Here is a 26,120-nt window from a genome sequence, read left to right as displayed (position 1 = left end):
ATGTTTATTTGGCTACCGTAGTTAATATGATATATTGACCTATTCTAAGTGGTGACTTCACAGAACTTACATAACATGCTGCGGATATTCTCCCCATTGACCCTGCAAACTGATGAAATTCTGATCAGGAGCCAATAGCTCCGTGGTTAAAAAAAAAAAGAAAAGAAAAGAAATATTCTTTATTTAAGACGGATTATGAATGCAAAAGTGCTCTTTTCATCATCACCACGCTGTTTTCTCCTGTTGTCCTCCCTCACTGAGTGTCTCGCCCTCCCTCAAAATTCCTCAAGTGTCTGGGCTGGAAGAAAAACAGTCTTGATTGACATTTAGCTCTCTAAGGCTTTATACAAACCAAGTCCTGGCTCTGCCAAAGCATATTACTTCAGCTACAGACCTATAAACCCTCACAGAGAAAAGACATCTGTTAAATAGAAAGAAGAGAGGCAGGAAAAAAGAAGAGGGGAAGCAAGGGACAAGGGGAGGGATATAGAGGGGTGATAATAGCTGAAAGCTTGATTTTCAGCACATTTCTCCAGCTGGATCCATTCCTCCATTAGTCCTTGTCAAACTCAAAGGCACAGTAGTGGAGGGTGTTGGCATAAATAGAGCCATGTCCCTGTTACAGTCTCAATGAAGCTAACATTCAGCAGTTGCAGAAAAACAATGCTGAGACTGAGGGCGAATGGAGTAGGAAATTGCAAGAGGGCTGACAGTTACGAGTAAACACATGGAAACACACAAGCTCCTGGAAAACCCACCAATACAAAGTAAAAAAGAGAAAAGTTAGCTACAGATCTGCTGAATAAGACTGACCTACATTTGCACACGGCTGCTAGGCTTACAGCACAACAAACACTGCAGCAGGAGTCAAGTATGTGATATGAATGGGACTGCCCCTAAATGACATCAACAACGTCTTGAGTAAATAATGGAGATTTCAACTGTTATTCTCAACTTGGAGGAAGAGTAAAGCCTTAACTTTCATCGTAATGCCGACTGGGAGCAGTGTAACATTTGAAATAGTGTACCTTAACTGACGGCTGCAGTCACATATCAAACAGGGAAATTCAAATTATCTTGATGAATGTCAACTATCTACCTGAATTTGATCTGTACGGCTGAAGCAATATGATGCTCAAGATGAACAGGACTCCAGGAACAGTGGTGAAAGATAAGGAGAATTTGTATGAATGCTAAAATTTGACAACCTGTAACTGTAGCACGATGTATCTTGGTGTTTCTATGGTGAACCTTTATTTGAAATAACATGTGGCACAAATGCATATTTCTGTTTACAACATTCACGATCTTAGTTTAGCATCCTGTTGCTCACGCTCACACTCTGTAGGCATGAGCAAGCATCATCCTGTGGGTACTGGCCAGAACACCGTTGTGACATATACAAGACTTCACACGGAAATCAACACTAAATGCTGGAAAATAAAATACAATCATATTTAGAATACCATTGCTGTTTGTAATATTTCCATATTTTATTTGGACCACTGGCTCCATGATACAAACTAGCTTGGCCTATGCGAATCACTCCATCGGCCGAAGCCATAATGCAACCAGAGCCAGACCCACATTGTGCAGCCAAGCCACAGCCAAACGGCCAAAAACTAACTGTACCCTAAGTTAAGGTCAGGTGGGCCTAGCCCTGCATCACTCTTGGCTAGTAGAAAGCAATAGCTAGTTTGGATAGCATTTTGCATTAACATTATGTTGACGGTCTGTCGTCCTTTGCTTTGTAATGTTAACTGATAAAGGAATTTGCAAACAGCACACTAGCCAACTAACCAGCCAGATTAGCCATGGGAATCTGGAAAAGTTAGTTAACGTAATCCACTGAAAACAGTTAGCTGGCTAGCAATTCATCTGTGTAAGCAAGCTAATATTAACTAACATTAGCCAGCTAAAACCACAATTTCACAATATATTTCACATACTTTTGCAATGTGACTTCGGACATAGTGTTGGACTTGCTGTAGTGTGTGCCATTCGTATTTGACATTAGTGGACTCCATTTCTAAGGTAAACGTTAGCTAGTGCTGCAAAATGTTTGCACTGTAGGGAAGCAGAGGTGACACACTTGTAGCATGTATAAAGTCACATTTTGGATTTTAGCAAAAAAACTGCCCTGAATCCTTTACATAGACTAAGAAAGTTGGGACCGTTACATTTTTAAAGTTCAATTACAAAGCGATTAATACATTAAAATTACTTCACATACATAGTGCACTTTCAAGTAATGGACAAATTAAATGGCAATCCAATCCACACATTTTACTCAAAACCACATAAGTGACCCGCATGTTGGTAGCATCTCTGGTAACCATCAATGTCTGTCAAAAATTTCATGGCAATCATCCAGTAACTGTTTAGATATTTCAGTCTGGACCAAAATGGTGGACCAACTGACCAACAAACGTTTTATGCCTCCCGCTGGTCATTCACACTGAGAAATCAGTGGCCATTGACCTCAAACTAAACTTCATTGTTACATAGAGACTCATTTTTGCATAAATTTGCTTAGCAAATCTTCAGCACCAAACGCTGAGATCTTTCCATACATTAGCAGATAAACTGTTCTGCAGTTCTCCTCTCATTGTTGCTTTCTGTATTTTGTCTTGGTGAGTAGCTGTCTAGAATGTAGTTGTTAGTTTGGCACAAACACTATGAATTCCACATTGGATAGGAGGCTGTGTAAATACATCGCAGTGCTTTCTCTGACAACAGTGCTGATGAGTGCAGCGAACCTTCCTATCCAGGAATTCAGGACAGAAAAGCTTTTCTTATTAACTGCAACTTCTGGAGGAAACAGGGGCCATTAATAAAACTCACAAACAGGCTGGTGTGACATTATGACTTGAGACTGTCACAGTACAGAGATTACTTTTGTTTGTTTGTTTGTTTAATATGTCATATTTGTTGCATCTTTATATGTTGTGACTGGCTGCTACCTTGGCCAGGTCTCTCTTGTAAAAGAGATTTTGAATCTCAATGGGACTTCCTGGTTAAATAAAGGTAATAATAATAATAATAATAATAATAATAATAATAATAATAATAATAATAATAATAATAATAATAATAATAATAACTTACATGTAAAAATGAATGCCTGCTTTTTGCAGCTGCAGCAGTAGCAATGCATTTTGATCATTTACATTGTGCATAAGTAATTCAGAAGAGACATTTTTCAGCCCCCAGATGATGTGTAGTTCCTGGCGTTCATGTTTGACAGTTTAGAACCAGGTAAAACAACATTAATCCAACAAAACCTCTGACTAGTACAATGGCAAATAATCATTACGGCCTCTGCTGCAGTAGTAGTGTTTCCAATTGAAATTAAACAGCAAGACAATTCCCCACACACGCGTATGCATGCACAACGTGTGTGTATGTATGGCAGATGACTTACAGAGACTGGAGAGAATGAAGGTTCTTCAGGGCTGCACTGGGCACGGTCTTCAGCTGGTTATTCTGGAGCATCCTGAAGGTAAAATAGCAAAATAATGATTTCAACTCAATACTTTCTCTTCTACTGTGAATCTAAAACAATATGCATCCACAGATACATTCAAGACTAACTCCATGTGTTTGTGAGCTTTCTGAGGGTCTCATCAGTGTCTTCTTGTTAATGTGGATCCACACTGGTCACAGTTATTCCCTTTGGAGGAGACAATGGTTTGACAGAGTTTTTCTGATTATCTTGTCTGTGACAACAGTTTCACAGTATGTTTAATTGTAGGAATATAAAATTGTGTAGACTTACATAGTTAAAACATGCAAAATTAATAATGTAAAGCAACACTGGCTGGAGGGAAGACAAAATTCTTAGCTCAAAAAAACAAATAAATAAAAATGCCGTCTTGGATGGTTACAGTACTTGTGAAAACTGACTAAACTCTAACGGGTTTGTTTGAGCTACATGCAGTCAAAATAATTCAATTTGTTTTCACTTGTGTAATTACAAGCAACAATGTGAATAAATCACTTGATATGATCAGTCCTAGTGTTTGTGTTTTCAGTTCTGTTACCAAGACCTCATCTGTAGATCAACAGGACTTTGAACTTTTGGCTCAGTGCAGAATCAACAGGGAAGCGCTTTGTGTGGCACTCAATGCGTTCGAGTTTGTGCAAGCACACTAGGGTGTGCTGCCCGATGGGAATTATGTAGAACTAATTTTTACACAGGGCTTGTATGCAAAGCTCTGTTAGGGTTTTTCACAGTCACAGATGAAGGAGGGATGAAAAAGTGCATTTCATCTAGTAGATGTAAATTCTGTGAGTATGTTTAGGGTCACAATAACTGACAGCGGCACAATGTTACCACCAACTGCAGTATTTATTCTCTCCCCCGGTGTGTGGAAAACTTCACGCCGCTGTCACAGCCTTGAGTGTGTGTGTGTGTGTGTGTGTGTGTGTGTGTGTGTGTGTGTGTGTGTGTGTGTGTGTGTGTGTGTGTGTAGATGGTGGCGGTGGTGGCAGGGAGGGAGTATGCTTACAGGACTTTGAGCTGATGGAGTCCAGACAGGGCTTCAGGGTGGATGAATGACAGGTCATTCCCCGCAAGTCGCCTATGGTGAGAGAGAGTCAAACTTATATTTTGGAAAATTCTCAAATGTTTCAAAGTTCCAGGAGACATTCCTGTAAAAGAAGCACAGGCTGTAAAAGAAGGCAGAGTATATTTTTATTTCTGAGTTAAGTGATGCATAGTGTTGAGAACGTCTTCACACCCAGCCCCTCGGTAGATTAGGTTCCAGCTCTGATGCTGAACACGGGGCCTGGGGTGTCAAAGACATGAGTCTGTGCCATGGCCTGTTGTCACTTCGTCTGTCACCCACAGGAGATTAGAACTGTTCCTGGATATCCCCTCCTTAGATCCCTTTCTGAGCCTCTCAACCATCACTGCTCAATGCTCCCTGTAGAGAGAGCGAAAACCTAATTCACCCCTCAGGGGCTGATACAAACTGTACTGCCTTGTAACATTTATCACCGGGCAGCTGTTTCAGTCCCTGCATGAATTACTTGAGGCTGAGGGGACGCCTCCCTTTCCTGTTGGGAACAGGAAGTGTATAGGAAATAGGGGTGTAAATAAGCATGGGACAGGCTGACTGGGACACACAGCCTAAGTGTAATATCGGGCCTGAGAGATTAGCAGCAGATTTATCACTCTGCAACATGAGTCTGGCCAGGCTGAATTCCCTGCAATGAGAGCAGCTGGGTGTGAGCCTGAGAAATCAGGCTCACTGTGTAACAAGACCATATAGCCTTCATGTAAATTCAAAACTGGTCTTTTGTTTGTATGCCATGAATTTAAAGGCAGTTGACAGGTGTGAATAGCTGTGAGTCCCTGATGAGGATTAGCTGTTGCATAGGTATGTACTGTATTAGCCCCTCAAACAAAACATACGAAAGCTTTCCAGAGTTTCTCCATTTATGCTACGGAAAACATTTTGTGCCATTATCCACCACCACTCATGGCATCAGAGGCAAGTTGCACCATCATGTCTTTGAAGATTGAAACGTGTTACTTTAAGTGTTGTCTTATGGGTTCTTCGTAGCCTTTAATGTTGCTGGGCTGCTCAGATCTGTCTACAGTGTATTTGCTGGGTTATTCAGCCAGACACGTGATCAGTATGCAAAGTTTAACCCACAGGATTGTGCTTTGCTATCACAAGGTGGGTTTCCATCCACCTGTTTTTATGTGTATTTTAAATTTGCACATAAGAAAAGCTGAGGGCAAACAGAAAAAAACATTTCTTGGCTGAGGTGGAAGAGTTGGTGTATCAATAAAAGCAAAAGGTAACAAAGTGCAATGGAAACAGACTCAGTGAATTAATCACGACTTACATGAAGCATCTGACTTAAACACCCACTGAAGCTTTCGCTCCACCGAGGAGATGAAAAATGGCAGCAAATGAAAACATCAGATCTGCGTGGAGTGATGAGGAGGCTGTAACCTTCCTCAAATATATGAAACAAACAGAAATGTCATGAACTGTCATGTTTTCCACATTGTTTCTGACTGTTTAAGGTTGAACTGCTGCTCTTCTAGCTCTGTCATCTTCTTCTTCTGCACTGGCTTAACCATCAGCTCTTTATTTCAGTGAACCAGCTCCTAATATTCATATAACAGTCGTGGATGCCGCTATGTTTGAATGGAGACCTGGCTTCAGACTCAACAAATTCCAAATACATTTCTACAGTCTACCTTAGAAATGGAAGTGACACAGCCAACTGAAACAGCTTCACAAGATGGCAAGTCTTAAAAATGCTTGAAGCATTTGAATAAAATCTTTCTGTGCTTCTAAATTGAAATCTTCCAAGAGCTTGACAGGAGAACATGTGAGTAATGCTGAAAACAAAATTAATCCAAGACGTCTATAAACAGTAGAAAAACTGCTTTGAATCGACATTAAATAAGTTGTCATACCGGGATGTGAACGCTCACCAGCTTCATAAAAAAGGCCGTCAGCTCAGGTTGACTTGACTTTAAGACAAACCCAGTGAACAGCTTCCAAAGCTGAATTCCACAATTCACAACACCACCCAATCAACCTATCAATAAGAACGTTTGTGTCTCTACTGAGCCACAATTTGTCAAGAGGGTGTCTCGCAACAGCATTTTGAGAATAGACTTTAATTCCAGGACCATAATCTGCACTTACAGTCATTACTCTCGTACAAGTTGTCACGCGTACGGAGGCCTACAAATTCAGAGTGTAAAAAGAATCTTGTCTGTGGTTGTTGAGTCATTCTTGTTCATTTCCAGCACTGACTGACCCATGTGGCTACCTCACTATGACTTTACTCATTGGAAACTCGCACAAACCTGAACCTGCAGTCGATGACACGAGCCACTAACCACCACATGCAAACATGGTTTGACAAATCAGTCAGATATCTTTCAGGTTTCACAACATAAAGAGCTTCTCCTCCCCGTGCGTCTTTCAGCAAATTCAGTACATGTCCCCCCAGGCTTCAACGGGGGCAGAAGAATGTGCTAAATCTCATTGAGGAAAGGCTAAATCCTCTCCTTGTGCAACACCACTCCCACAGGTCTACCTTTGTCAATAGCAAATTCACAAAGAGCCCTGCAGTGCACTCTGACAACAGGAAAGGGCCACAAACACGCATTGCTAAGTTTACCACCAAAAATATTTTGCTGTAAAAATATCAGCAAAACCTAAACAAGCACCCCTCCCCCACAACATGCTCCCACATGCACAATACACACCTTTTTTTTTTTTTTTTAACCACTGTTGGTATATGTGGCTGTGACGATCAGCCTTTTACTTCATTTCCTTTGCTCATACTGCCAGTGAAAATGTTCACATCAAAAATCTCAATGATCATGATATTATAACAGAGCTGTGAAGTGGGAGGAGATGTTTGACATTCCATTGCTCCAGAAGTAAAAGTCCTATTCATTTTTCCCACTATGTTGTGTGGGTTACGGTTGGTGCCCTTCTGAGGTTTAGATCAGTATGAAACTCTCTCATCAGTACAAAAAACTGTGTTACAAATGAAAACATCTTGTTCTTTGATAAAGAAGATTAAAGTACAAGACTGTGGGGTGGAAGTCAACTATGACTCCCAAGGTGCATTTGAACTTAAAATTCTGTTACGTAAAGGGCTAACGTAAGCGTGAGATACAAATTAGAAAAACTGAAGTTTAAATCAGTTTTCTCTTGGAGTCTGGATTAATTTTTGATCACATCAGCATCTCCAGCCTTCTGTTTTACTCTAACTGCAACAACAAAGACTAGCTTTGCCATGGCAACAATGACCGAGACTCTTGGATATTGTAGTATTTGGAGCCATCTGCCATAACAGACTGAGAGACAAACATGATTTCTCAGAAACTAAACTATGTTACGTAACACTGATCAACAAAAGAAAACTTGAATAAATGAACTTGATTTGGGATACAGATTGGGCAGTAAAACCCAAAGAACCAGTGGTTCCTCCCACTTCTTCACTATATAATAATCATTATTACTCATGTTCATTATAGTGTTGAGAACAAGTTAAACCAATCAAATTATAAATTCTAAACAAAATTCTGCTAGAACCCTCCCTCACGACGCATAACAGAACACACTGGGAGGGTCAGTGACTGTAAGAGGTGTGGCTTCATGGCTATGTAATGAATGATGGGGGTTTGGGGACATCTGTATTAACATCATACGTCACAAAGAAAAAAAAAAACATGAGTGCATACTACATACAAACATACTACACCGACACTGCAAAAGGAAATCGTGCACCTCCGTACTTCAATACAGTTATTGTTACATTCCTGTTATCAAGGGAAAGGATAAATTACACTGATATGTATTTTATGGCATATCACTCAGCCAGATTCATACCGATTAAAAACAGCAAGAAAGGACAACAATCTTTATTTTAAGCGCAAATTTCATACAAACGGAAGCAATAATATAAAAAAAATAGACAAGAAAATAAAGTTGCATTAAACTGAAACTCAAAAAAACAACATGAAAGCATGATCAATATAACAAGAAATTATGATAATCAATAATTTAAACCATTCTGTCAACAAACCTCAACACACAGACACAAGAAGACTGATGCAGGTGTCATTACCATAATTCACTTCAGATATATAGAGTGCCTATCAGTCGCAGGCGATTTCCAAGAATATAAACAAACTACAAAGAAGACTGAGAATGCCTGTCATCACCTCTGCTCAGCTTTGTGGCGCCTTTGGCAAGAAAGAAAGAGAGCGGAGGAGATTGCGTGACTACGAAGGAGGGAATATTCCTCCCTCGTCTCGGCTCCTGTCCTGTAGGAGGACGGCCCGCTGTCTTTTCTCTCCCTGTTCTCTTCCTCTGTCAGCTCCTTCTCTCCCTGTCTCTGCCCTCCGGGCCCATGCTCTGGTTCGCTGACACTGCTGAAGCCCTAGAGCCAAAAAGTCATCCGCCCGAGTTCACAGAGACAAGCCTGCAGATTTGTTCCCCGAAAAAAAAGGTTAAACAAACACACGTATGAACTATGGGCACATGTCAATCAAGATCTTCCAGACCCCAGCAAGAGTCCATCCATAAAGACGAGCTAAGACAAGAAAGAAGCAGCAGCGAGAATGGGTGGGTTTTTTAGCCGTGTTGCTGTGGAAACCATTGTTTTGCCCTCTTCCTTCCTGCCTTGCATTCCTCCACACAATGCGATGAAAAGTAAATTGCCTGTCGACAAAGCAGATTGGAGTGGAGTATGGAAAAGAAGCGGACGAAGACTCGGCCGGCTGAAAGACGCACCAGAGCTGAGAAAACATGCCCACGAGAGGCCAAGCGGAGCTGGAACCACTGGATAATGTTCACTCGCTGGTCATTTTGTTTTCTCAGGGCTGCACGTTACCTGATATCAGGTAGACAGATTCTTATCTGTGACTCCCTGCAGCACCGAGCCAGACGGCGCACTATTTAAAGAGTGAAGAAATAACAAAGCCACAGAGCAGAAATGTGCTGTTGCCACCCCGATAATCCTTTAAAAGCAAAAATCCACACGGGATTTTACATGACTGTAGCTTCAATATGTCATCTCACCTCACCTTTTTAATTGAGCCTCACTGCACCTTTTACAGTGAACAGTGGGCGATTCGTAACCTCACGTAACACTGCCCTTATCTTCTTCAGCTGAGAAGAAGGGCATGTTGTGCACCTATACTGTGTGCTTTGCAGTACAAACTCAAACATCCAGGTGCGTATCCTAAAGCCCGGCCCTCATGTCAACATTGCACAGAGTAAATACATCATTAACAAGGGAAAGAGGGAGCATGTACTCACAGTTCCTCCAGATAGGGGAAGTTCTTGAATACATAGGCTGGAAGCTCAGTGATGTTGTTCATGCTCAGGTCACTGTGGAAACAAGAACCAGTTAGAAACACTGATCGAAACCTTTCAATCAGAATTTGTCCACCATGTCTTGATAAGGAGACTTTGTCACAGGATACTTAGGACAGCTAGAATGATATGTTTCATATATTTTAATTAAAAAACATTTTAAAACATGCAAACTTGTGTAGTTTGCAAACTGTTTCCAGCAACAGCTCACTTGTAAGACCGATTTTTACCCATGTTTCTCACTGGCTTTCTTATTCTCTGACTGTTTTGCTTATTTTTGCATGAAACCTTTATTTAAACACTTTTTATTTCCTTGCCTTTTGTTACTGTGAAGCCCTTTTTAACCCTGATGTGGAAGTGTTAGTGTGAAGATAGATATTCTCAGATTTTTCCAAGAGACTTTTGAATGTCTCAAAATCAAACAATCTGTGTATGAAGCCTTATTTCATCAAATAAACCACAGCAAAACCAAATTAAGACATTAGCTATTCTATATAATGCCCCCATTGTTTATCTGGACCCTGAGTCTGAAATTAAGTTTGAATTTAATTAACATGACACACACACACACACACACACACACACACACACACACACACACACACACACACACACACACACACACACACACACAGGTAAGGTAGTTGCATCACCCATCCCCTATGACAGTTTTATGTCTTTTGACTGTGCCTGCATGAGTATAACCTCAACAAAAAAAGCCTAGAAAAAGCCCTTCTCTCTAGCCCCAGGGATCTCCATTTCTCAAACCAACTTCAAGTAAGGATAGGCATGTAGCAGCTTGAAAAATATGCACACAGCACTTGATTTGCTTCCCCACCACAGCTAATACAAGCATATGTGTTTACATCTTCATACTGATAATTAAAAAAAACCACACTGATAGGTATATGCTTGCTACTGAAAACCGTGCCATGTTTTCAACAGGCTGCGAAAAAAAGGGACTGTCACAGCAAGAGAGGGGACAAAATGCTGTCTTTGATCTACAGAGGAGACGTATACAATCTAATCTTGATTAGGAATCCACTAACCTGCTTCAAAGAAACCCCCCCTCAACGGCACATGTAAAGAGACGGCACATATCAAGGCTGAAAAAACATCCGGGATTCACAAATGAAGCAACCCGCTGCCCCCCTCCCGCCCTCCTCTTTCACTCTCCAACTGGCCATCTTGAATTTCACTGCCAGATCTCTCTAGGACCTTGTGTGTGGGCCCCTGAATCCTACAAGGATCATATTGCCCTTCCTCTGCAGTCCCAACTACACACACACACACACACACACACACACACACACACACACACACACACACACACACACACACACACACACACACAGAAGCCTTAAAAGGCGGGCCCTGACAGAACCCTCATCATCCCTGCGACCTATGTCCCATCTCCACTTACCTGGTTATCCAATTACCATATAGACTGTGCAGCTACAACAACACTTCCATCAACATCCACCCACTCCTTATCTTATCTTTTTTTTTTTCCCCCTACCCTGACAACATCTTTGGTGGTGATCTGCAACCACTGCTGCAGATCTGCCACCACTGGTGGTCAGATAGATACATCCCTAACCACATTTTAAACCGTCTTTGACTAAATCTCCCGCAGACTGTTGACTGGTCTGAACCACATGCAGGGCTGGGGAGTGCAGGAGGCCTGCGAGGCTCTATCACACTTCCTCCCTCCCTCTGTGTCTGGCTGCTTTACTCATCAAGGTTCTGGCCCGTCCCTGCTAAGACAGATTGAGGGGGACACTAAAAATGCAGCTGTGATAAATGGTGACAAGCCTAAACGCTTCTACAAACAGGTATCAGTAAATTTCTATCCCATGTGCCACTTGGCTTCACTTTAGCAGAGAGGAAGCAGAGAACCTGACAAAAGTAGCAGACATGCTTTGAGAAGAGGAAAATATGACAGCTCAGGTGAAGTATGAACATGTTCTAACAGTCAAAGTATAAACCCTTTAAATATACAATCTGAATTTGTGGTTAGTTAACGTAGAAATACTACACGATATATTTTTTAAGCACTAGCACACACACACAAACGTTAAAAGACTGTGTATGATGTGATGAATTGAAGTGCTGATTTTAAATACTCTTAACATATTGCTCAATATCCCAACCCCTGCCCCCTCTCTGTCGTTATGTATTATGGTTGTAGAAGCTGAAGAATTTTTATGCATGAATAAATAATGCAGTCCTTAATTGCTTTATTTGCATTGCTATTCACAGTTCTAGCAATGTACGCAATGGTATGAGGCCTTGTTTTGTCTATAAAAAGTGTTAAATTACTGAAAAATCACAACTTTAATAGTCCAAAATGCCTCAAGTCAAACGTGACATCTTCAAAATGGCTTGTTTTGTCAGGCCAGCAGTCTAAACCCCAAAGTTAATCAATTTACTATCACATATGATGAAGAAGAGCACCAAATTCTCACAACTGAGAGGCTGAAACTAGAGAACTATTTAAACTTCTGAAAATGACTTTCAAAATTAATCCATCAAAACAGATTTCTGTCGATGGGCAGACAGATGGGCAGTTTCAGATCGCTTCCGACGTCGTCCAAAATCACGCATACACATTATTCATCCACCCACCACCCACCTGATTTAAAGACCCACACCCATATGGACATTTCACTCCACCTCTGGATATACTGCCTTTTAAATTCACACAGTAATGTCACTGCAGCAAATTTCATGAGCTGCAAAACAGAAAACTGTAAACGTACAGGTTTGCTCTGTGCTGTTAAGTGCAACAGAACTACGCTTTCAGCCTCTGGGAGCTTCATCTGGAGAGTGGCTCTTTTGCTCCAAACAATTTAACTGTTTGAGCCTGGACTGTGTGCCAGTGACCTGTGCATGTGCAGAAGAAACCTGATCCTGACTGGTCCTGTTGATGTGTCAGTGAGGTCACACCGCAGTGCCTTGTACGCTAATTAGCACAACGTCTCTCCTAATGGGGAGATGCAATTTCTGAGACTGCTGAAGGTAATCTAATTAATATTTTCCTCATCAATGATGAATTATCTCCCTCACCCACAACTCATGCACCAGTAATCAGAATATTTTTGTTTTTACGACGCCACCGGCCTGATCTACAGCTGCGATCACTGCCTGGTGGAGATCTGTACTTATTATCTTAGATATATAGTCAGTGTGCTCAGAATGAATGAATGAGATGAACAGCTCATACACTGAGCCTTATGAATCTGATGCCAAAACCATGTGCATGCAGACGTTTGAGTCATGAATCTACAGAAGTTATGCATCTGAACTGCTGTGTTTCTGCCCTGCTACAACGCATGTACGTTAATCTCTGCACATCTGTTACATCTGTGAAACTTACTACAACCTGACATAAAATTATAGATTTCTTTGTTCATAATCTACAGACAATAAACTTCAAATTGTTCCTGAAACATTCTCAAGACGCCGTCAACCCCACAGTCCTGACCTGTGGTCCCTTCGGTTTATTGGATAACATTTTAATAGAAAACATGACTGCCTTACCTTCCTCTAAAGACAAGCGCATACTGCAACTGCCCACAGAACATAAACACAGAAAGGAGGCACAGATCTGCAGCCAGTTGCACCTACTGTTTGTAAGTAACAATTTGCTCTGGTCATAGCATGTTTACTAAGTACAGATTCATGAGTCACTAAATAATCACCCAAATTAGCTCATACAAAGATCTTAGCTGCTTCTAAATATTTACACCGAAAAACTAATGGGTGTAAATGTTTTTCAGCCGATTAAATGTCTGTCAAAAAGTGCTTGTTGGGAAACTGGGTGCAACAATTCGAAAAGCACAATGGAAAAAGTTAGACTCTTACTAGAACTAATCACCTGACCAAACCATGCAACAAAGAAAGGAAAAGACTGAGGTTGTAGCCAAGATGTCAGAAACTGCAGTGACATGACTCGAGAGGTCACGGGCTCCTGCGGGAGCCAGCGACAGTCGGCACAGCACGCCACAAATCAGGCCTGTGTGGCAGAGTGCACAAAACAAACACTCACAGACGCTTTGAAGAACGAAGCCACGGTCTGATTAAACTAAAATCCAACATTTCTGTCATAATGCAAAGGACAGTGCCTGACACAGCTACTACACTCAGCCGTCTAACACCATCCCACACTGTATTGTATGAATGTTGATAAAAAGTTGTGCAATCAATCATTATTTCAGTTTTTTCATTTGTGTGATTATGGTGCTGCAAAACAACAGGATGTGAAAAAGTTGAACGGGTGTTATGTAAAGAAAAAAAAAAAAAAAAAAAAAAATCGAGGAATTGAGGACACTTTAACCACATGCTAACCTAATAATGACTTCCCATCCTTCAAAAAAACTGCAGTTTTTGTTGTATTCATGAATATTCTGCTGGCTTAGATCACCTGTTGTTCCTGCATGTTGTGTTGTTCAAGACAAAATCTCCTGTTGTTATTCTGCCATCACTGCCTTTTCTCAGGATGACCTCATGGCTGACCTGTCTCACAGTGTTCAGGTGTGTGAGAAACACCTTAAATTAACATGGAGAAGATAACCAGTTCTGACTAACTGATGGGGAGTCCCAGGTATTTAACCTCTGTGGTCCTTATCAAGGCCACTGATGCAAACCTTATTTAATGTAAATGCATGTGTTAAAATGACATATACACCGAAACAAATGCAAGAACACATGCAGTTAAACACATGGCAAGGTCTGCCAACATGGCACCAAGCAGAAGACCTGCCACTGTGCTTATCTACAGCATAAACCTTGCACACCGATAGTGGTTAAACTGTTGACGAGAACAATGCACTATGTGTTGAGTTATGTGATTTTCTTGAACCCCAGCCAGCCAATCAGTAAAAAGTCATACTATGTCAGAAAAAAAATCTAATTTACAAGACAGGCCATGGCACTTCCTGGAGAGATCTAGAGATGTGGTTACTCAGGCTGATCACTCGGTCAGTCATATGGTTCAAATGTTTTCTGGTCAGATGTGAGGAGCAGCTCTAGAGTCTGCTCATGGGGAATTAAAACTATATATTTTTTTTATCTCACTTTTACTCAGTGTCTCGAGATGGAATGCTCCTGTGAGGGCCATTATTATCACGTTGAAAACAATGACTCACTTAATTGAGCCACAGAAAATCAATTGGGAACTTTGATATTAATTAGTGGGCTGGTTTTTAAGGAAAAAAAGTCAAAATTCTCTATTTGTATCTTTTCAATGTGAGAACTTAATGCTCTTCTCTGTGTTGTATCATCGTAAAATTAGTATCTTTTGGTTTTTGGCTGGTTGCCATCCAAACTAAAATCGAAGATGCCGCTTGACATTCTGCAAACAATTAATCTGGAATATAGCCGACAACACTGGATATTTAAAAAGAATTGCTATTTGCAGCCCTTGATTTTTTACGTAAATGTCTGACAGTCAGGAATGAAGGTTTGCAAACACAAAGCAGATTAATATTCAGGCAATGACATTTAAAATGAACAGGAAAAGGGTTGTTTTTTTATGATTGTGATCTTTGTTGAACAGGCGACTCTCTCATTGATCCGTTTTACATACCGTCTACATCGGACGAACTTCAGCTTTCAGTTTTCTGTCTGATGGAACAGACGCATCGATTTTAACTAATACAGCTGCCCACACTGGCCTGTGGAACAGCTTTCATTTCACGTGTGTCTGCAAGCTGAAATGTGTGTTTAACTTCAACTCAGGAACAGTTCAACAATGCGTGCTGGCCTGTGAGCTCTGTCAGATGCCTCAGAGTGCACAGCAATACTGCAGGTGAATGGATCCAGTGTAAACTGACAGCTGCTGCTGCTGGGCTGCATCCACTGCACAGTATAGTTGCTTTCGTCAACGAAAATTATGACTAAATATCGTTGTCAACGAACCTTTATCACGTGATGATAACGAGACGAGACGCAACGTAAATGCTGGTCATGTGACGATAACTATAATTAAATATATGATGCAATATCGTTGACGTAAATGTGGTTTACAAAATAAAAACTCTGCTAAAATGTCTCTTCATTTCGTTGGCTAAAACGAAACGAGACGAAATGTTCTAACATTATTCGTCTCGTTTAGTCGCGTTGTTATTATTATTTTGCAGTATTTCTGTTTCCTGTGTCTCACGTAAGGGGCTGCGTCAGGTCGCACTGCGCAGTCGCAGGCGACGTCACGGCATTGGTTTCCACTCGCGGCATTATTTATAAGATGCAGCTGCGGTAGGTTAACGTTAACGACAGACAACCAACACAGAGAGCAGGACCGATGGACGGCCAGCTGGCTTTGGTTGGTAAAATAAATATGTTGTAAATTCAAATCAGAGCGTCTTCGTGTCTGGAATGAATGTATTCTTGAGTCTATAAGCTAACAATATAATAATAAGACAACCTTGTTTGACTTGTGAAATGGGTTTGACTAAAAGAAAATTTTGGTTTCGTCTATACTACTAGATACTATATTGACTGGGTTAAATAGAATTGCATTACTAAAAAGAGACTACAGTTTTCATTGACTAAAACTAGACTACAATGTCATCAGTTTTCCTCAACTAAAACTAGACGAAAACAGCCACGGATAATTTTGACTAAAATAAGACTAAAATGCTCAGACTTTTAGTCAACTGAAACTTGACTAGACGAAAAAAAGGATGAACGTGACTAAAACTAATAAAAACCAAAATGACAGCTTGACACAAAGAATAGACTAAAATTAAAACAGGTCGCCAAAAACAACACTATTGCACAGCCAATGGTGTTAAAGGACAGTTCTAAAAATTCTGTGGTCAAATAACTTAATATTGAATCTGTACTAATAAAGAAACACAGCTCCAACTATACAGTTAACGTTGATCGAGAGTGAAATCCAGCCTTTAATTATTTCCCTGCTCTCTGAAATGCATAAAAAAAGGGCTTCATCATTATCTAATGCTGAAGGAGGAGGAAGAGCCTCACACAGATATCCACATTTAATTAAGTGGAAGTTGCATTTACATACAATACTTTTAACAGTACTAGCAATGATTTTGCATATTCGTAGTATAATTTGCATATCTTGGAATGCAAATTACCCATTCACTTCCTTTGTTTTCCTTTAACTTTATTAACTTTATCTCTTTATGAAACAAGTGAAACCTGATCGCCAGAGGTGGCAGAGCTTCCCCTTGTCTCCTCAGCAACTGAAACTTTTCTTGTAAAGTAAACTGCGTTACCAAGATGAAGACCTTTTCCAATCTCCATTATTTAGTCTTCTTTTACTCTGGAAAAACTCTCTTGAAAATGTGGCCTAACATGAGTAATCAGGCACTAATTCACAACTCGCCTCAACTGTGCTACACACAAGAAAACTGTCACCCTTGACAAACAGTGCATCACTCCATCAATAGTGTAGTGCATCATAATTTCCTCAAAACATATAATGAAGGATGTTCACAGTGTGTAACACCATTAAGTGAATGCTGCAGCACAGTGTAGCAGATAATGTGAGACATACTAAATATGTACACAATTAGCTCATGACATTTAAAAGCTATCATTATTACGGCACATTAACAACACAAACAAGGAGGTTCCTCAGTTATTTCATGGATGAACGGTGGGATGTAAAGCGTCATGTTCCAACTGCGAGGGTCTTTGTTGACACTCTCAGATTTTCTTGATCTTGTCATTTTTCCTTTACATTTGCACTTGCACTCATGAGTAAATGGGCTACATAGTTGTTTGGGGTTTTTTTTGTTTTTTTTTTTGCCTGTTTTAATTGTGTTCGGTCTATGGTCAGCAGTCTGCACACGGTGCTTTTATTTTGAAAATTGACCAGATTCTCCATGCTGTTCCTGTGGCTGACTTCCTGCCCATCTTGATATGCTCATCATGTCATAAAAAGATTAAGTACAAATTGTCTGCGGAGCAGAGCAGAGAACCACTTCTGAAATGCAACGCAGCACTTCTGGTGGAATCACAAGCATCGTCTGTAATGGCCACAATCAGCTCTGGCAGCCCCGTTGCTGGAGCGCAATGTAGCCGAGTAAGCAGGTTACGTTCTTCATAGTCCACCTGAATATATTACAACTACCTCGGATCACCAATAGAATTGTGATCAGAAGTCCTTAATATGCTCTCCATATGGCAAACATTACATATGAAGATTATCTGCCATGTTTCAAATTCACTTCCAAGCATCTGGCCATCATTTTGAAAACTCTTCTATCCTCTTAAGTTATCTTGAACCCTCTCCCACTTGTCTGTCCTCAGGGTCCCAGAAGACAATCACAGTCTTACCTTCTAAGCAATCAGTCACTGTTAAAAGTAAACTAAGGTTTTGCTAACAAATACTATAGAAATCATTCAAGTCAAACATCTAAAACTTTAGATTTCTACCAAACTCCGCTTGGGGTAATATTTAATTTAAGAATACTGAGCAATCAATACAGAAAACCTGCAATCATTAGCAGTTAGAAGCTGTCCAATGGGGGGAAGGTAATAGGTGTACAAGTGGAGGACAGGGTTGGGGTCTCAGAGAGGGGGAGAGAGCATTAATATTCTCCCATCCGCAAGTCATCCTGTTTGGGAGTGGGAACCACTGACTGGCTCCTTTCACCTCTGCTGACCAAGAACAAAAGTATCATTCAGTTAAAAATGGATTCAGAGCACCAATGGTGAGGCCGGCAAGCTCTACCAGCAGAGTGCAAGACCCCTGACGCCACCCCTCCTTTTTCCCTTAGTCTCAACCTTGTTCACGCTATGAAAGGACCTAACACAGCTGAGATGCAGGCTGCAATAACCCCTTCTTGCTCCCTGAAAATACACAAAAGTTCATGCAGACACTTATTGGGTGGCAGGTAAACTACATACCTTGAAAAGGAGTGTTTACTTTGTTACTGGCTGAGGGGCCTACTTCTCATCTCTCATCTGCTTTTCTGTTAGAGGCCTGTTTCCATTACAGATGCCAAAACTCAAGCCCCTGTGGGCTGTAGGTAAGAGTCCACTCCAACGCTGTCATATGATTTATTGTAAAATGTGTAGTCCTTTTGTTTTCTTCTAAAGAAAAGGTACAAATCAGCAGTAGATACACAACAATAGAGTAACTAGCCCAAAACACCCATCCTTGTATGAGGAATTTTCCTGACCTTTGGGCATTGTTATGCTTACAAAACAACTCCCTTGAATCTGTTTCTGCTTATAGGGGTGTCTATATATATGTGTGTGTGTTTCAATTTATTGACTGCATTAGATTTTTCCTCGGTATCTCTATTCCACCATGCTGATACTGAAGATAACTGCAAGCAAACTTAAAAAGTTCAGTTCACATATCTTAATACCGAAACACTCGTAGATGAGATTTTTCCTTTACACACCAGCAGACCATTGTGGGTGCATTAGCCCTGAAAGAAGGAGCCCTTGCAGCTGCAATATGTCTCACTAATCCATCATGATCCCTAACCCCAGCGCTCCACATACAAAAGACGGAGGGAGTGGGAGAGGACAACTTAAGTTCAAGAGACCAGGAGAACAAATGAGAGTAGGACAGAGAGAGGGACAAACAACCTTTCACACACTTTTAGGAGTCTGAAGTGAATATGTTCAGCAGTTTAGTGCTTAAAACCGGCCACAGAGCATTTCGATAACCGACTGCGAGACAAGAAGATAGCACAATCTTGAAAACAACATATTGTTTTCCATTTTGGCACAGAATAGCAAAGCTGAGTGGCAGTCGTGGCTATGATATCATTTTGAGAAAACATTGTTTCATGTTGTGATTGAAATGCCAGACTGCCCATAATAAATTGGCGTACTTTTTCCCAGAGAGGTATGCTGGGAGCTGCAGCTGTATGTGGTAGGCCTAGTGTGACATGTCTTGACAGCATGGTATATGAATGCACTTCCTGCGTTTACCTGACTGCTTTCTTAATAACAGTGGTTTCTAGAGGCACAGTATAGGATTTGGTGTAGCAAGGCTTGGGCCACCATGCTTGAAAGGTGGTAAATCAGCACCCAGGTTTACACAAACCTTTACACTTTCAGGCAATGGGACAGCAAAGCAGTTTATTTTCTTAACCAAATATCACATTTTAAATAGATGACTGAATATTTAAACTGAAAGTCTTCCATTTCTCTTTTGAGGGGGCACACTAATTACAAAAATCCACAACAAGTGGCTGTTTTAAATGCTGTTGCCAAGGTGGTTGCTTTAGTTTATGATTAACCCAGAGGTTGTGAAACAAACTGAGGAGTTTCTCCATGGGTCAATCATCCACTGTATCTGCACCACTCCATAAAACATCTAACTTACCTGGTGCCCATTAGCTCCAGTTATGAGAAAAATGAGAGGCCCTGCTTGAAGCCATAGTTAAGTTAGACTTGTGGTGAGAATGTGTTAATGGCACAAGCGTGACTTCTAATTATTTTGTACTACACATACGGCACTGGGGACAAGGCACTGCTGGCTACAATCCATGCAGCATTACTCACCAAATCTGGCCATATTTGTGACCTCAGCGCTTACATTACCTTGTGATTCGGTCACACAGCATTTCCAACCCAAACCTTAGGGGGGAAATCTAAATGTTATGTTTCAGCCTGTTATCCAGCAGCATGTTGCATCCTCAGAAGGTACTTTTGTGCTCCCTGATACATCTTCTGTTTGCCCGTAAAAGTACAGTGTTTGTCAAGGGCCAACCCAATGTTTAAACCCAATATTTCCACAGACTGCACTGCCACAGCTTACGCAGGACACTTTAAGTTCCATTAGAGAAGAAATGCAGAGCATAGAGGCTCAAACTGAGGAAATACTGGATTTAAACAGCCCCAGACAAACATTTTATCGTTCCAAACAAAAAGTAAACATCTTTGAGATCACAAAAATACGTCTGGAGACGCAGCCTGCTGCAGGACAACAGGTAAATAACTGCACTTTGAGGGAACATGTGGACTGCTGAGGTCACAAAGGAAAAAATCCTCGCAAAACAGTTTCTAGAGCTGAAAAGATTCTGATAACTCATTTAGTTTTCAATCAAGCCAAACTGCTCAACATTTACTGGCTGACAGTCAAATGTGAGGTTTTGCTGCATTTCCACCTTTTACATAACTGTAAGTTGAATATCTTGACTGTTGGTTGGAGAAAACAAGCAACTTGTCGATATCACCCTGGTTCTGGAAACTTCTGATGGACATGTTTCACTTTTTTGGCATTTGGTATCATAAATGTGACAACTGGCAATCATCTTTATTATCAATCAATCTGCTAATTATTTCCTCAAACAATTCCTTAGTCTAATAACCACCAAAAAAAAGTAGGGGTCCATGATAATGCTGTAATATTCAAACCAACCCCCCCAAAAATACTGTTAACTGTAGTATATGACAAAGAAAAGAATCAAATCTGCACATTTGAAACGCTGGACTAGAAAAATGTTGCTTGAAAAATGACATGAAATCGATTAAAACAGCTGCTGGTTAATTTCCTGCAGATCAATCACTGACTACTGAGGTGTTTCAACTCTAAAATGATTGATCGATCACTCTTACTTATAATGTATAATGATTGGCTGCAGCCCTTTAATACTGTTTTGGGACGGGGTTATTGAACTTTTTGGCTTCAACAGAAAGTCAGTGACAAGTTGTCAAGCTTCGACTGTGTGTAGTTTAACTGAACTCTGCAAAGACCTTGAGAGTTGACACATTAACAAAGACCAGAAACCCTCACTAACACAAACTCTCCCAGACATCTTCATTAGGACATTTCCCTCTGGCGAGCCATGTGTGGAAAGTTCACCCCGTGATGTTCAATGTCTCTTATTCACTTGGGATGTAAGTTTACAAACATGCCATTCTCAGGCCTTCACAGTGAGGCGTTTCGAAGCGCTCAGGCGTGTTTTGAGGTTGTACTTCTCTGTGGATGTTGGTGAGCACTTACAGGTAGTAGGTGAAAGCACTGAGCCCGGTCGGGACGATGGTCAGCCCTCTCCCGGAGCAGTCTGCACCCCCATCTTCATCGCAGCTGCATGAGGGCGAACAAACGGCCGTCGACTGCCCTTGACCGGTGGCACCGGGACGAAGGAAACACCACAAACATATCCAAAACAAATCCACACGCATTTTTCTCCTCGTCGGTTCAGGTGAAAGCGAATTTTCAAAAACCAAAAAAAGCGAAGGGGGGGCCTTTTGTTGTGTGGTTCAATCTATTCCGGACGTCGACTTCTCATGTGGTCGGTCGGTTGAGGCATGAAGAGATGAAGCCTAACCGACGCTTTTCAAAACAAAACCGAACGTCCGAACACTTCATACATTCACGAGCCCGACCGCGAACATCCGCGTTAACGGTTCGCGAGTGTTAAAAAGCAAACGCCGTCTTCGAAGACGAGCGCTTTACCTCGATGTGAAACATTTTCCACCCCCCTGCGTGTTGTATTAGTCCATGAAAATAAAGTCGCAGGGCTGGCGACAGGAGCGGTAGCGTACCTTGCGTTTTTTGCGTTTTCGTTGTCCCATTAAATAACCGCAAAAAACGGCGGCGCCTGTTGTCGCGACGCTAAGCGGCTGATCTGGGGACAGCCAAATGTTCACTTAAACGTACCGGACAGGCTTTTGCCGTGCTGGTTTGTCTCCCAACAGGAGATCACCGTCAGTTTTCAGCCATTCCTCACGTTCCCCTCCTCTGCTCCTGACATCAACAGCATGCTTGTAGCTCGGCAGGCACCCTACCGGACAACCTGCAGCACTGGGCCCGGCCTGTGCAACAGTGAAACCTGCACCACAACGTCAGAGGCTGCCCACCACTGCACACCCAGCGGCTCCGAGGTGCGTTCAAAGACAGGTAAAATGGCCCGCACGTCACACAAAGTCCAGTGTGACCAATGAGCAGTGCTGTCACTGCAAAAGAACAACATTTCAAGAACCAAGTTTCCAGTTTTTTGCTGGTTTTTGTATTCCTTACGGTGGTAGTAAAAGTACTCAAATCTTTTACTGAAGTAACGTCAAAAGTATTAGTAACACAGGGTAGAAATACCAGTGGTGGGATGTAACTATGCACACTTCCTCAAGCACTGAAGTACAATTTCGTACTTTATTTGAGTAATTCCATTTTATACTACTTATACTCCATTACATTTTGGAAAACATTATTGCACTCCCTTACATTTATTTGATAACAATCACCTTAAAAATGTATATATTAGTTATGAAGTATATTTTTGAATGTATGACTATCTCTCAGTGATGCAACAAGTACTCAGATGTTCCACTTAAGTAAAAGCAGCAATACCACAGTGTGAAAATACTGTCATACTCTACGTCCAGCATTTGAAATCTGACTTGAGTAAAAGTACAAAAGTATTAGCACTGAAATAAACTTTACTCAAGTAAAATACAAGCACCTCAAAATTGCAAATAAGTGAGTAAATGCACATAGTTACTCTCTCTATGTATCACATGAGCACAATATTAAATAAAATATAGTATCAAAACTATGCCCTTGACAAAGTGCCCTTTGTTACATTACATTTTATCTACAATTCCGATTAGGTAACCAATATAATTAAAATTTTGCTTTAATGGTGCAAATTCCTAAACAAATTAACAGTTAATTAAATGACCATGGCACAGCATGAACCTGAGGCTGTTGCAGCGTCTGGTGTTCTGGAGCCTTGGGGCATTTGCCAGCTTTGCCCAATGGTAAGCCAGCCTTGCTCGTAAAGGTTTTCATACTATTTAAGCAATTTTTGATAACAATTATTAGGGCAGACATAATCAGATTCTAAAGGTAAAATCACAATGTATTCAATATTTATCCTGGTTTTTAACTCAGTATTGGGCCCGGTTTAATTTGGTATTCATCCTGCTTTTTATCGCTATTTAGCCTGGTCTTTAGCCTGGTTTGTACTTGATATCTAATTCAGTATTAAGCCTGATTTGACTCAGTACTTAGTCTGGTATTTAACACAGCATTTAGCCTGATTTGATGTATAGTATTAGCAACAAAACGGACCCAAGTTTCAAAAACTGAACTAGAATTAATGCATTAAAATGCATTAAGTATGCTTGGTTATCCAGGTATCTGTACATGCCGTGTCAATGAGGATGTTAAAAACAACAAAATACTGCAAAATAAATACATTTAATAACTGTTACAGAATTGCAATCATCAGCAATTTGGACTGCCTAATACTGACGAGTTAAAAAGGTGTTTTTAAAATGCCGGTGCTCAGGTAAGTGATGAAGGGTAATTTAGCTGAAGAATGCAGGACTGACAGTAGACTTCCTGCCTCAAGGGGATTTCATATTGTTGTTTTTAGGGTTACCCATTACCTCCTTGTCTGTTTTAACCCACAATGCACAGGAAAGCACAGTAATGTAGAGTTGAATGGACCATCAGTTGCCATCAAAGACCTTTGAGCAAGAAGACACTGAACCATCAAGAGTTCATGCTGAACTGTTCAGCTGACTGTGGCAGCTGTTCCCTGATGTGTTTTGCATTCAGACAGGGGTCAACTCACCATAACTTTGCTGTAAAGAACAAATACACTGGAGCTGAGCTATTGAATGGGGAAAAAACAGGTTACAGAATCCAATTAAGAATTTAAAACAATAAACACATTTAGATCCAAACAAATACACACATGAATATCTGCACCGTCCAAAATCTAAAATGACACAGTCAAAAATTAAACTGGCACGACAAGTCGAGGAAGTTGAGAAGACTCTTCGATCTTTTACATCATGAGCTTTCTTGCAAATGATTTGTAGATCCAGACTGCTGAAAGCTTTACATGTAAAATCAAAAGGCCTATACTTCTACCCACCACCTACATCTCACTGCATGCTATGAACATCATCATATATTATACTTAATTTCTATCAGTGATCTTGCCCCTGACTCTGTATGTTTTTTTCAAACATGTATAAACTGTTCTTCTTAACACATCACTTGCAAATTCACTCTTACAACTCCTGACACTCAGAGCATCCCCACCCTTCACATTATGAGATAACCAGTGATGCATGGGGGGAAAGGGCAGTCAACCGGACAAGGCACAAGGTGCACAGGGTGTGGTGACAATGTTTGGTATTCCTGTAGCCAGAGGCACACGGCGCACCTGCAGCACATACAGAAACTGGGATTGGATTACAAGCAATACATTATCAGTGGGGTGGTTTGCAGCGTGCCATCAGTCATGGACAGTCAAATCAGCCCCGCTCATTCACTTTAAAAGTACTGTTTGCACTTCGACATGCACCTCTGAAGCTTCATCCAGGAATGAACTTATGTCTTGTGCAGAAGGTGTCGAGTTAGATTCAGATTTCTGAAATTATTACAATCTAATTCAGTGACATCATTACAGGCCAACAATGGTGAAATAATGCTGTTGGACGGCAAATAACATTTCTTACAGCGATTTGCTTCCAGGTTAATTGTAACTGCACACAGCCCCTCACATCGCTTTGCACACTGCTGTGCTGTAATCCAGGTGTTTCTTTAATGATCTAATTATTAGCTTGCTAGCAAAGCCCAGTCATCTCTATCGTCAGTTTCATTTTACTGTGTGTTCGAAGACAAACAAGCATATTTTCTAGTGTTCCTCTAAAATGTCTTTAAGAGATAAGCAGTGAGTCGTTAGGATAAAAAGTATGTCATTTTCTTTTTGCTTGAAAAAAAAGTCCACCATCACTCAAGAGATTTTTTTGCTCAAAAGTTAGCAAATATTTAATCTCTAAGCATTGTAGCTGTAGGACAAGTTAGGATACTTGTGATCTATTTGAGTGAAACATGATGCAAAAGATCAAAACATAATGACTATCCACCAGACCGAAGCTGAAGACAACTTTCAGTACAAGTGCCATCCGAAGTACCACATGCTGTAAATGACTGAAATGAACCTATGCACAAGTTCTCAAGTGAGAACCATTTTGTTGAATTAGTTCCCTGAAACATCCAAAAGGATCAGCAGTGAAGTCTGGCATCATTACTGTGACTAAAACCACGTCTGTGTCTGTTGGTATGAATGAAAATGTGCACTGAGGGGCAGTGTTTCTTTAAATGATCTCATTGAAAACAACACTACCCCCTTGTATTTATTTATAAATTTATGTAGTTTTTTTTTTTTTATGAAAGAGAATAAGTCGTTTAGTCCTGAGAGTAAAGTACAGACATGAAATACATATGAAACAGAAAAAAATATGAGAATGCCTCCACAACATCTTTTGATCAAGAATGACCAT

At 40.8% G+C, this 26,120-nt stretch overlaps 1 protein-coding gene across 2 annotated transcripts in view; it reads right to left on the bottom strand.

The window, feature by feature from the left end:
• The window catches only part of lgr4 (leucine-rich repeat containing G protein-coupled receptor 4), a 42,338-nt gene extending 19,695 nt beyond the window's left edge, over positions 1-22,643 (bottom strand). For both annotated transcript variants that reach the window (XM_070958179.1, XM_070958202.1), the window contains exons 1-4: positions 21,820-22,643; positions 9,816-9,887; positions 4,512-4,583; positions 3,425-3,496 (exon numbers count right to left, since the gene is read on the bottom strand). In XM_070958179.1, the coding sequence (XP_070814280.1) occupies positions 3,425-3,496; positions 4,512-4,583; positions 9,816-9,887; positions 21,820-22,001 (398 nt within the window). In that variant the 5' untranslated portion in view covers positions 22,002-22,643. The remainder of the gene's footprint in view (positions 1-3,424; positions 3,497-4,511; positions 4,584-9,815; positions 9,888-21,819) is intronic.
• Positions 22,644-26,120: the final 3,477 nt, after the last annotated feature.

This window comes from Chaetodon trifascialis, chromosome 1 (assembly GCF_039877785.1).
Source record: "Chaetodon trifascialis isolate fChaTrf1 chromosome 1, fChaTrf1.hap1, whole genome shotgun sequence".
Taxonomy (NCBI): Eukaryota; Metazoa; Chordata; class Actinopteri; order Chaetodontiformes; family Chaetodontidae; genus Chaetodon; species Chaetodon trifascialis.
Note: the sequence above shows the minus strand (reverse complement) of the source record. Positions and strands in the feature narration are given on the sequence as shown.